General features: G+C 39.8%; 1 protein-coding gene across 1 annotated transcript in view; it reads right to left on the bottom strand.

Annotated features, from left to right (window-relative positions):
* LOC104027713 (protein eyes shut homolog) overlaps positions 1 to 11470 on the bottom strand; it is a 961671-nt gene continuing 950201 nt past the window's right edge. Inside the window, exons 47-48 of the mRNA XM_075707654.1 lie at positions 11151 to 11312; positions 1 to 1199 (exon numbers count right to left, since the gene is read on the bottom strand). Of these exons, the coding sequence (XP_075563769.1) occupies positions 1 to 1199; positions 11151 to 11312 (1361 nt within the window). The remainder of the gene's footprint in view (positions 1200 to 11150; positions 11313 to 11470) is intronic.

Genomic DNA, 11470 nt, shown 5'->3' with positions numbered 1-11470 from the left:
TTAATTTCCATAATTTCCATTGTAAACATTATACCCTTCTGCTTTCATTAGCTGAATCTTCTTAGAATCTTGGAAGAGCACAACATCTTTGATTTTACCAATGAATTCCTTCTGAAAAAGCCCTGTAGTGACTATATTGACTTTCCTGCCAATTTCAAACCCACCAAAATAACAAATGCCACCGTAGTTTAAAGCAGTGTATTTTCTCTGTGGATCAATATCTTCAAAAATAATTAGCTCTTCATCAAGATACACCTTAATACAAGTTTGGTTTTGAACTACAGTAACAAAATGCCATGTTTCATCACAACAGATGGAGTATTTGCTATGAATTAGAGGAACAGAGATTCTTTCTCCAAGATTAATCACAACTTTTAATGTTCCATTAGCAAGACCAATGGCAAGGAAATCGTTATCTTCATCTTCACCCTTTCCCATCCATACTATTAAGCCTTCGGTTTGATTGGTCGTAAAATTCAAAGAAATGCGGCTATACTGGAGGTCTCTTTTTCCATAATAAGGATCTGTGTATTTGATGTAGGAGTTGCCGACGAACTTTGCTATAAAAAATTTGATTTTGCTATCGCAGTACTTACCTGACCAGCCTAGGGCGCATACACAGGTATATGAAAACGAAGCAGGTTGAGGAATACAGAGAGCTTGAGACCCACACCTGTTTTGTGAACAGTGAATAGATTGTTCACATGTGTTCCCTATCCACTCTCGTGGGCAAGAACAAGAAAAGCCTGAGTTTTCAACTTGACATGTTCCATTATTTTTGCACACTGTGTACCCACAAACTGTTCCATCACAGTCGCCAATGTTGGCTCCACCTTTGGGGTCCGTCACGGTAAGCTTCAGTTCCCTGTTGTTTATAACAATTTCTCGTATACAACCAGTGAAACTTGTGGGTTCGTTTTCTACTGCCATTGAATTAACAAGGTTTAAGGAGGACACCCCTCCAACAAAAAAATCCGTGTGTGTGTCTAATGCATGCATTCCAGGACTAGCTTTTTGAGTGACGTTGATACCATCCAGGTCCAGGTAGCCTTCATTACCAGCTCTTCCTGCTTTGAGTGAATACCATGTATTTCCATTTGCATGGACCTTCTGAAAGGTCTGTAGGATGACTGTCTTGTCTCCAAGGTTGTAGCGTAACTGTATAAATCCATTTACTAATGATATACATAGAAAGTCACCTGTAAAGAACAGTATAAAATAGTTTTACTTTTTAGAGGCTTCACACTGAAGAAAAGCATGTTCATAATCCTGATGCTTTCATGCCTGCACTTCCCCAGTTCAGTAACTTACTTTCAGTAGCCTTGTACCATCATCACATCTAAATCACACAAAGGCTAATGTTCCCTGATGAGATCCTCATGGCTGGTTTTTTTTTTTTTTTCATTCTTGAAAACTGAGGTTGTGTTTGCTTCAAGGTAAAAAGCCCAAACTTCTGAAAAGCTCTGCTTTGGTGCAGACTAGATAACTGTGAGGTAGGAGGAAACAAGGATCGCTTTGGCATCCAGGGAATGTGAGTTGGAGTTCCCGCAAAAAACAAGCAAGTTTTGGTGAAGTTACAAATGCCAGAATACTCTCAATTTCCATATGCTGAATAAAGGCTTGATGGATTTGTCAGTTTAATGCACTGAAGGTTTGTCTGCACCAAACATACTCTGCTTTCCCTGAAGCTGCTTTTTGCAACAGGGGTGTTTTGGGTTTAATAATCTGACAGCTGTAGGAACAGATAAGCTTTTTATTGAATTGTTCTTCTGGAAGCCTCCATGACAGGAAGCATTAGGAGAGAGTTATCTTTTCTTGTACAATCAGTGTTTCTGGCCTTACGGGCAATATAAAAGGAGAGAGTACCACTATGAACTATACTTACAAACATGAAGAAGAAAAGCTGGGAAAGGTTAGGAAACGGGAGCTAGAAGGAAGGTATGTATGGGCAGAGGTAGAGTCTAATAGGGGAAGGTGACAGGGAGGCAGAAGAGGACAGCAGAAGAGTCTGCAAATGAAAGTCACATTTTCAAACTTTTTGATGTTTGCCTGTGCAATTTAATGGGTTTTTTTTATATTGCTTTTGGACGTAGTAGGCATAAGGTGGGTTTTTTTGAAAGTAAGTTTATCGATCAAATTGATAAATATGTTTCTTAAATTTGAATGTAAGCTTTCTCTCCTAATAGTTACCAGTAAAACTTAAGTTTCATTTAGTGTTTTACTAATGAATAAATACTTCTAAATTTGGAAAGTACAATTTCCTTAAAGAGCCAGCATTCTTAAGGGTGGACCTGTTAGTAGAATGATGAAGGGTGCTTTCTTGGGGGTTTAATTTTTGACTATTTCTAATCCTTTAATTACATTACCTTCAGTGAAGTTAAAAATGAATGGCTTAATTTACTGGAGGCTTGTGAAAGTTACTAAAATTATACCTCCCTTTTCAGCAATTGTTCAGGTTCCCATTCAGGCAGGGTGAAGATGTTTCAGTTGTATTAGTGGCTGCGGAGCACATGCTTTGCACCTCACCTTCCCTGCCCCAGACACCCATGGGAAGAACAAGAAGGCAGCTCTTCCCTCTTTCAACTCCAGTTGAGCCATGGCAGAGCACTTCTAGCTTGCTAGTTCCAGCTGTGATGATCTGTGTTACTTCCCTGCCTTTAGTGTTCTTTTTCAGCATCGTGTTTGCTTTTGCTTCTGCTTTTTTTGGAAAATGAATATAATTCTCTTCACTTGTGGTTTCTCTTGCTCAGTGATGTGGCTTTAAGCTTGCTTAATTTTTGAGTGCATAGTTTGAATGCACTCATCTTGTTTGTTTGAGCAATGTACGTAACCTGCTTGTCTATTTCTTTTATCAGGACCTCAATGCTAGGGTGAGAAAGGAGTGTCAGAAAAAGTTTCTGAACGACCTCTTTGGCAGCTTTCAATCCCCTTTCCTACCCAGACATGCAGACTTGCATAAGGACATGAGTACTCATTCTTTGCTGTCTAGGAAGAAGGAAAACATCTGGCCAGGGTTGCTTGCTCGGCTGTCTTGTAATCAAGAGCTGGAGAAGCTGGAAGTTCTCCAAGACTTCCTGGCCTGCAGGGAAGTTTTTTGGTAGCTTTGCACATTTGACAGTGATCTGTCTGAGATGACATTAGAGAATAGTGCTTCAGTGATGTCTAGGAAAAAGCGGACAGAGTTTCAGCAGTTAGTCATAGTGCTTCTGACTCAAGCCTAATGATGTCTGTTGCTAATGTACTTGCAGTGAGTTCTGGAGTCTTACTTAGTCTTATTACAAGAGCAAATCTGTATTACTGTATCTGCTGTCTACAGTGCAAAGAGAGGTTATGGCTGAGTACTCTGGATTATGTTCTAGCACAGATTTCAGGCCTCTCTTCAAATTGGAGCAACTTTCTTTTCTGCTAATTGTGAACAAAAAATTTAAACTTTCCAATTTCAACTCTCCCTGAGGCTCCGAAGGCATTTTCTTAGTCTCCTGGTTAGATCCTCTTTTTTCACAGATGACTTGCCATTTTAGTCTTTGGCAAGAGCAGCAGAGTGTTGAGATAAATTTTATGATGCCGATGTTGACCCCAGGGTTCAGCTCAGTATTCCTCCATGAAGTTTATCATGCCATTGGTAGTACTTGGGGACAACTGGCTGAAAACATTTTAGGACTCTAATGTAAGGTGCTGTGTGCTCTGTGTCCATGAAACTGCCTCTCAAACTGAAGGCAAATTATAGGCTTGTCTTTGTTCCTCTTCACTTTAGCAACCAATGACATTTTCAACAAGGGACCTCAATCTGCCCTGTCTCTGCTGGACAAGTTGCACAGCTGAAGCCTGTGCAGGCCTATGCCATCATAGGAATTGCATCACCATTTTAAACAAATCACATTCTTACCACTGAATTTCTCCTCTCAGCAGTCTTAGTATGGGAGACCATGAAGCAAGGTGCTTTCCACTGTTTCAGTTTGAGCCTTACTCAAGCCTGTCCCATATGACCCTAACTGGGGCCAAAGATCTTTCTGAGGAAGTTTACTTTTGTTAAGCATGAAGGAGATGACATCCTCAGTTTTTCCAGGACTAGACTATATAGCTGGTCCCTGCTTTCTAGAGAATACAACCTACAAACAGCACACACAACTTTGCTTCCAGCTTTTCAGATTAGCATCTCATCTAATACGGACTATTTATCCCCATCAGCAGTGTCACAAAAAAAGCAGAGAGACTCCTGAGGTAGGCACTGACAGTCATTATTTTGTTGTGCATGCAAGCCTTTGCCCAACCAGGTGTGGAAGGAACTGTGAGGCAGTCTGTCTCAATAAGGTTGAATCTTCTTTGGAAATAGGTGATTGTAGCTTAGCTGTGGCTTGAAACTGCAATGTGTCAAGACCCTGGCTGTTGAACAAAATCTTCAATGGTTACAGCATTCAGTTCTGTTCTGACGCACCTTCCTGCCCCTGTCATCTTCCCTGTATCAGTAAAATAAAAAGATTTTTTTTTATAGCCCAAATGCTAAAAGATTGTTTCCTTGTCTTCTCAGTGGAAGTGGATTTTGTAGCCGGTGTTGTCTTAAGGAAGGAACTGTTCTGGGTTTAAAATAGCACTTTTACTTGCAAACCCTAGTTCAGGGTTTTCACCAAATGACTGAAGGTTGAAGTTGCTTCACCTCAGGGTGGATTGTCTCTATTCCATAGTAGAAGCAAGTGCTCTGAAACAGGTATCAATTTTTCTTCATCACTTTAATTTTCAAGTTTTCATAATGAATGTGCACAAGTCTCACCTGCTCTCATATCAGATGTCAGCATTCCCAGAAGCCAAGTCAAATGCGTGTCCTGAGCAGTCAGTTCCTAAAACTGGGAGTTAATGAAAAGTCTCCTATAGGTACATCCAACTACTGCTGTGAGATCTGGATTATCCATGATGATGCCTGCTTATATGACTTCTTACGATAGATTCTGAATGCATCACAAAAATTTTCAGCTTGCTACTACTCTGAATAAGTATGTAAATCTGTAAGCAAGTTGGTTACAGTCACAGAGTCATGTTTTAAATTCTCCCAAATGGTGACAATGCCCTTTCATGTTCAGCCTTTACCTAGTCATGCAGGTGTGTCTGTATATCCCCGTCTTGAGATGGGATCATGCTTAAGCAGTATCAGGTCACCATGTTTTTATGTTACCACAGGAAACTAACCTACCTCATAATGTGTCAAAGCTTTGTACAGTTGGAAATGCATCCTAGGAATGCTGCACTCTATTTTGAGATGTCCTTTTCATACCAGAAGCATTATCATGTGTAACAAATGCAATAGTGTTAACTTTATACAGCTGCGTTGGGCAGTTACTGTCTTCACTGTCAAATCTGCCTAATGCCAATATGTTTCCTAGGAGAACTGAATACAATCTCAGAGGATCTTAGGCTGACAGACCATGGGCAGGGAGGGTATCCTGGATGGTATTTTTAAGATTTCTCTTTCAGGGTCTCTTCCTCACAGTGACTCAAAGTCTACCCTTGTGCTTCATGTGTATGTGTATAAGGCAAAGCCTTTACTACCTGTTAGAGTACCTGCGTTTATTCCTACACTTCATTGCAAATTGACAATAAGAAGGATTTCCCAGTAGTTTTTAAGGCCAAAGGAGCTTCCAGAACATCCTTTTAAGTAACTTTGGAAGCAGTGGATGCAGTCTTCTAGACAGTGGTGTTCACCTTTTTGATGCTGTTGTCATGTCCCCAGCGATGCAAGTCTCTCTGAAGGCTCTGTTTGCTTGAAACTCACTGATTAGTTCCTGGACTACTGAAAGTCTAGATTGCTTTACAAAGACTCATAAGACATCTGATGCTTGTCCTTTTTCTCATCCTGTGTTAGCAGAAGCCTCTGTGCTATGATACTCTGCTGGGGACAGAGGCTTTGATGAGCTCAGTGCTTCAGCAGCTTCTGCAGGGTATGTGTCTCAAGAGCTCTAAGCAGTGGTTTTGTGGTTACAGAATACCTATACTCTTGGTTCCTTCAGCCATTTTGAAGCCCTGAGACGGCATCTCTGGATGTATGTTTGCCAGCCTCAGTCTATGCCTTCTGTGGCTTTTACCTCACCTTTCCTTCCTCTAGCTCAAGGCCACAGTGTCAGTTTCTATCACTGTGGTATCAGGTAGCATTTTTTTCCTCCCCTCTCCTTCCACTTTCTTTTTCAGAAACCTTTATTGATCATTGGCACCATCTCCATGACAAAGTGAACATTTGAGCCTTATACTCTCATGAGCAGTAACATTCACAGGAATCTTTCCCAGTTAATGAAAGGGAACTCTCTTACTGTAGGTTGGTTTCAGTATGTTCTCATCTTCACTCTTAAGTTGTCCTCTTTAAGACACCATAATGGAGTGCCTGTGTCTCCAACAGTATTATTGCCTCTTGTTGGTATAATGCATCCTATAGCCATTATAGCTCCAGATATATCTTTGCTCACTGTTTTTTCCTGCCTTGCTGAACTCAATTCACATTGCTTTCATTCTTCCTTTTTTCATCATCCTGTTCTTCACAGTTTTCCTTTCACCCTGCTATCCTGTATGATTTTCTGTGGACCCAAATCATGTACTCTTAAGCTGTGACCCTTGTTGTATTCATCCAGGAGCAGAACTTTTCTTGTCTAGTTGAAATAGCCATGTCAGCCTCCAGCTGTACTCTGTGGCCAAGGAAGGTGATGCACTGTAGTCTCCGTGTGAGAGAGAACCCAACTGACCATAGCTGTCCTTCATAGCTGGTCTCCTGAGCATTTCCAGGAGCCAGAATAAGGCCCAGGGCCAAGGAGAGAAAGCAAAGCAGAAGAGGGAGGTCTGTAAATGGGTAGAACAAAGAAACAAAGGACAGAGAGAAGAGATGAGCCTTATTCCCACCCTTCTGCAGCTTCTGCTGCTAGCTGCTAGCCAATAATACGTCAGCATGCTTGAAGTTTGTTGTTCTCAGCTTAACCTGTATCTTTTGTGTCCTTCCTTGTCATTAGGTGTTTGTTAACGTTGACTGTCTTTGCCATGGTCTGAGTGCATGCACACAGTTAGGTATCAGTCAGCTGTCAGGTTATAGCAGCTTGTTGCAGCTGTTGTAACTTGATCTTTATCTAGTGATGACCAGAGCCAGTGCCTCTAACGCACACTTACAGGAGCTACCCACAGATGTGCTTTCATGGATTATTACAAAATGATTCTAGTCCGTGTATGGAGCCACATCTCACAGCTAATGCAAGACTGAGAACAGGTATGAAGCCAAGCCTGTAAATTTCTCAAAGATGTGAAAAATCACTGTGGCAATAGGTAGATTTCCAGCTTCCACTTGGAGCACCATGCCAGAGCAGAAGGGCATAGCTAGGATCCAGAACAACCATGCAGACAGTGATGCTCATGCATCTAGAAGGGGTGGGCAGTTATGTATTTGTAGGTTAGACCATTCAGCCTCACCTTTCAAAAATGCTGCTCTCCTTGGTGAAGAAACTTTTTCTGCTTCCTTTAGTCACCACTGTTACCCTGGCATATTTCGGCAGCTAGAAGGAGCCACCTTCCTTGAGCAACCTCAGTTTGCCAGCCTTTTGCAAGCGCTTGCTTGCCAGTGGCAAGTGGGTAGCTACAGCACTTCACATACAACAGATTTCAGGACAATGGGGATGACTGTTCTCTCACACAGATAGCTGGCAGTTCTGCTTCCTATGCTGCTAATTCAGCTGATACAGTAACAAAGCAGAAATGATGCCTCTGTCAGCTGAGGAAACATGGCTGCCAGGAGAGAAAACTTAACCACTCTTAAGTTTCTCTTCTAAAAGTGGATGGATAATCAATTCGTTTCTGATTAGGAAAACAACACTCCTCCCTTGTGGGTATTCTAGAGATTCTGAATATTTCCAAAGGGTTTTAGTCCAATACCATGACTCAGTTTTTACCATAAACAATGTCTTAGAAAACCATGCAGACACACCCATCCTGGCTCGCTCTTATTTTTATGCTTTAGGTTTTTAAACTGAAATGCCATAAATATCAAGAGTTACAGTTTTGAGTTTTTTTCAGACCAGGTAGGTAACATAGTCCTGTTAAAGAGAGACAGAGCACTGGTGTTGCAAATGTTGAGAATTAGATTTAGCATGAGTCATCCCATTCTGTTTATTAACATGACTTCCTTCTTAGTCACTCTGCGTAACTGTTCTTTCTCATCTTGTCAGGGAGCAAACCTTTCCATCACCCTGGCCTGAACTCTGGATTAGTGCAGACAGTCTACAGCATATTCCACCTTCACAAACAAATGTAAAGCTTCAGTAATGCTGTGACTCAACAAAAAAGTAATGCTCCTTACTGACTTTTACGCAGAGTGCCAAGGCCTTCAAGTATATAGAGTGGTGCTATGTAAATGGGCTGAATTATACACTGTTCAAGTAGCTGATGCGCGTCCAGCATACCCTGACTGAGTTAAAGGCTATTTATTCAATGGGGCTCTCACACTTTCATTGATAGAAATGGGATACACTGCACTTGAGAAATGGCCCTCTACCAATGCTCTGGTGAACTCCACAAGAATGCTGTATTATCTGCAAAGACCTCGCTCAGAAGCAGTGCATACAACTATCTGCATCTCCCACATTTTTACCTCATTGGCATAAAACAAGTAATCAAAGACGGGGAAAAAAGTCCCCTTGTCCTTCTGTCTGCAAGTTTCCAAACTAAAATATGCATACACAGCTCACTTGTTGGTTTTTTTTTTTCCCCAGCTTATTATTAATATAACTAGCCACTTAAAATTTTGCCAAACTTTGGAAATTATTTTCTTAGGAGCTGCAGAAATTAATACTACCAGACTTAAAGTCATGATACATGTTCAGAAACAGCTGACCAAGCAAGAAAACTTATGACTGACAGAATTATAGGAAATTCTGCTAACAGATAAAGAGTCATAGGATGTTTTCCATTTTATGCCAATTTTCCAGGTGTATAAATGTGTGTACTGAAGTAATAGCATTGTTAGAGGAGTGGAGGCTGGCACCAGCATATCAACTTTTGAGTTAGGAGACCAGCCACCTACCCACCCTTTCCAGAAATGCATGTAATGTTCTTTGAAAAGAACAAACCAAGAAGGAAATGTTTCAGCAGAAGTCTCATGTTTATTTCTTCACCTACTAGAGGGTTTGGATTTTTTTTAATGATGGGAGGATTTTTTGGCAGGGGCACAGGGAAAGTCCCAGTGTAGTATTTACATGTGTGACAAGCCAAGCCAATATATAACTGTGGCACTGTGAGATGCTACAGCTCAGTGTCATTGCTAAATTAGCTGCACAGTGAGAGCCCATTTCTTTTAAAAAAACAGGATTCCCTAGTGAGGAAAAAAATGTTCTAATTATTTTCTATTTAAAAGGAATTTTAGAAAAAAAATCCTGTGGTTTCAGCAATCAATTTATTAAATCTTACATAACTGTGTAGAAGAAAAGGCTTTATATAAAGTGCTTTCTAAACTAATCCCCAACAGAAAGCTCCTTCACATCTGCTGGCTGCTAAGAATACCTCTGAGTCTTTCATCAGTCTAATTCTGTCTGGATTTGACAGGATTATAGGAAGGCAAACATAAAGAGCTAGACTATTAGCTTTTCCAAAATCTTTCAAAACTTCAGGACAGTGAAAATGGGAGTAAGAAATCTGTAAAGAAATTAAATTACTCTATAGAAGATGTTTTTTGTTTTGAAATGAAATTGATATGATTCTAGAAAGTGATTTAAAGAAAATATTCCTTCCTGTGCAAACTAAACATTCATGAATGGCAATAGAACGAGGGCTTGCTCATGCTAAACCACTCCTGGCCCAAGTTAAACAGACTTGGGACTCTTTTTGATGCTTCCAAAGAGATACGTAATTTCTTTGTATGTTAGCTGATTCCATGACCTCTGACTATTCTTTTGAGAGAGATCCTTTTTTCTCTTCTATTTTTCATGGCCCATGTAATGCTTTAGTTTATACAGGAGAGAACTATTCACTGAGAATCTCAGAATTTGGCCTGTAAGTGATAGAATTATAAAAGATTCATTGTAGAAGACAGAGTTCTTTGCAAATAAATGTATTTATATTACAGATGTTCCATATATTTTTCTTTGAAGCTGCTTCTCTGTATGCGGTTTTAATTAGAACAAGGCAAACTGGAGGTGCCAGCAGTGTATGATGTATTATCAGTCTTATCAAATAGCAGCCTGTTAAAACATTTGTGTACAGAATAAGAAGGTGGTAAATTGGGCATATGTGTGTTTATATGCATGTGTGGCTGAGTATGTTTATTGAAATGTCTCAAAGTTTTAGGCTTTGAACAAAGGAATGTAAAAACACATGATAAATTGTTTAAGTGCTTTTCTGTCATAGAAAGGCCCATTTTTGCATAACATAATAGAAGTGGAAAATTTGCTCTAAGATCATGTTATGAGTGATATGTAATGCTTCTGTTTAAAAACGTGCAAGACCCCACATAAATGCTATTTAAAGATGAAGTATGTAAATAAAGTAATTACAAAAAATTTACACCTTAAGGTAAGACTAAATTTTAAAATGTATTTACACTGGTTGGCAAGTTATGTTTTCTTGCCATGAAGTCTTAGGAATGTTAACTCAGTAAAGTTTAAAATACTTTTATAAATAGTAGAAATATTTTATTTACATTTGTTTTTCACTCTGCATATCTGGCAAATGCAGAACTTGTATGTTTTGCATGCTGCACCAGCAAGCTTTTCAGCATTATATAATAAAAAGTTAAACTTCTGCTGAACCTCATTAGCTCTCTCATAGTCTGTTCACTTTCACTTGTTTGATCAGTTTTTATATTGCTTTACTTTTGGTCATTTTAAAACACTGGGCCAAACCCCCGAACTGCAACTGTGGGAGCAGTGTCAGTAAATATCTGTTGAAAAGCTGGCTACAGTTACTTTTCAGGGGAAAATGGTTTCCTGAACCACTTCATTAAATACTTGCTGGCTTTGGACTAATCCAAAATTGTTATGCATGTTTTTTCTTATGAACTTGATTATTCACAGTTCAAAACCCAGTCACCATGGACAATGAGTTACAGAGCCTGAATGGCTGAATCACTTGGAAGTACTGCCTTTTTTTTCCCAAAAAGTACCTGGGTGTATGATACCAGCAAGCTGGAATATTCTTACCTGACTGAGTACCCAAATGCTGTGCAGTGTAAAACAGGATACCGTCTGGAGAGAGAGGCTGAAACTGTAGTTTGATATGGGTCTTATGCCGGATATAAAAGGGTGCAAATGACATCCATGATGATTCATTACTTCTGAAAGATGGATCACTAATGGAAATATCTGAAAAATACAAGAGGAAATGTCCTCTGAAAGATACTTTGAGAGGACTGCATTATTATGGCACCAGTTGCCTACAGTTATTTTGTCTAGTTCATAAATGCAGTACATAATACTTCCAATTCTTCCCTTTCCAAAGACTAAAAATAAGCTAGATACAG

Source organism: Pelecanus crispus, chromosome 3, assembly GCF_030463565.1.
Source record: "Pelecanus crispus isolate bPelCri1 chromosome 3, bPelCri1.pri, whole genome shotgun sequence".
Taxonomy (NCBI): Eukaryota; Metazoa; Chordata; class Aves; order Pelecaniformes; family Pelecanidae; genus Pelecanus; species Pelecanus crispus.
The sequence above is the reverse complement of the archived record's forward strand: the minus strand, read 5'-3'. Positions and strand labels throughout refer to the sequence as shown.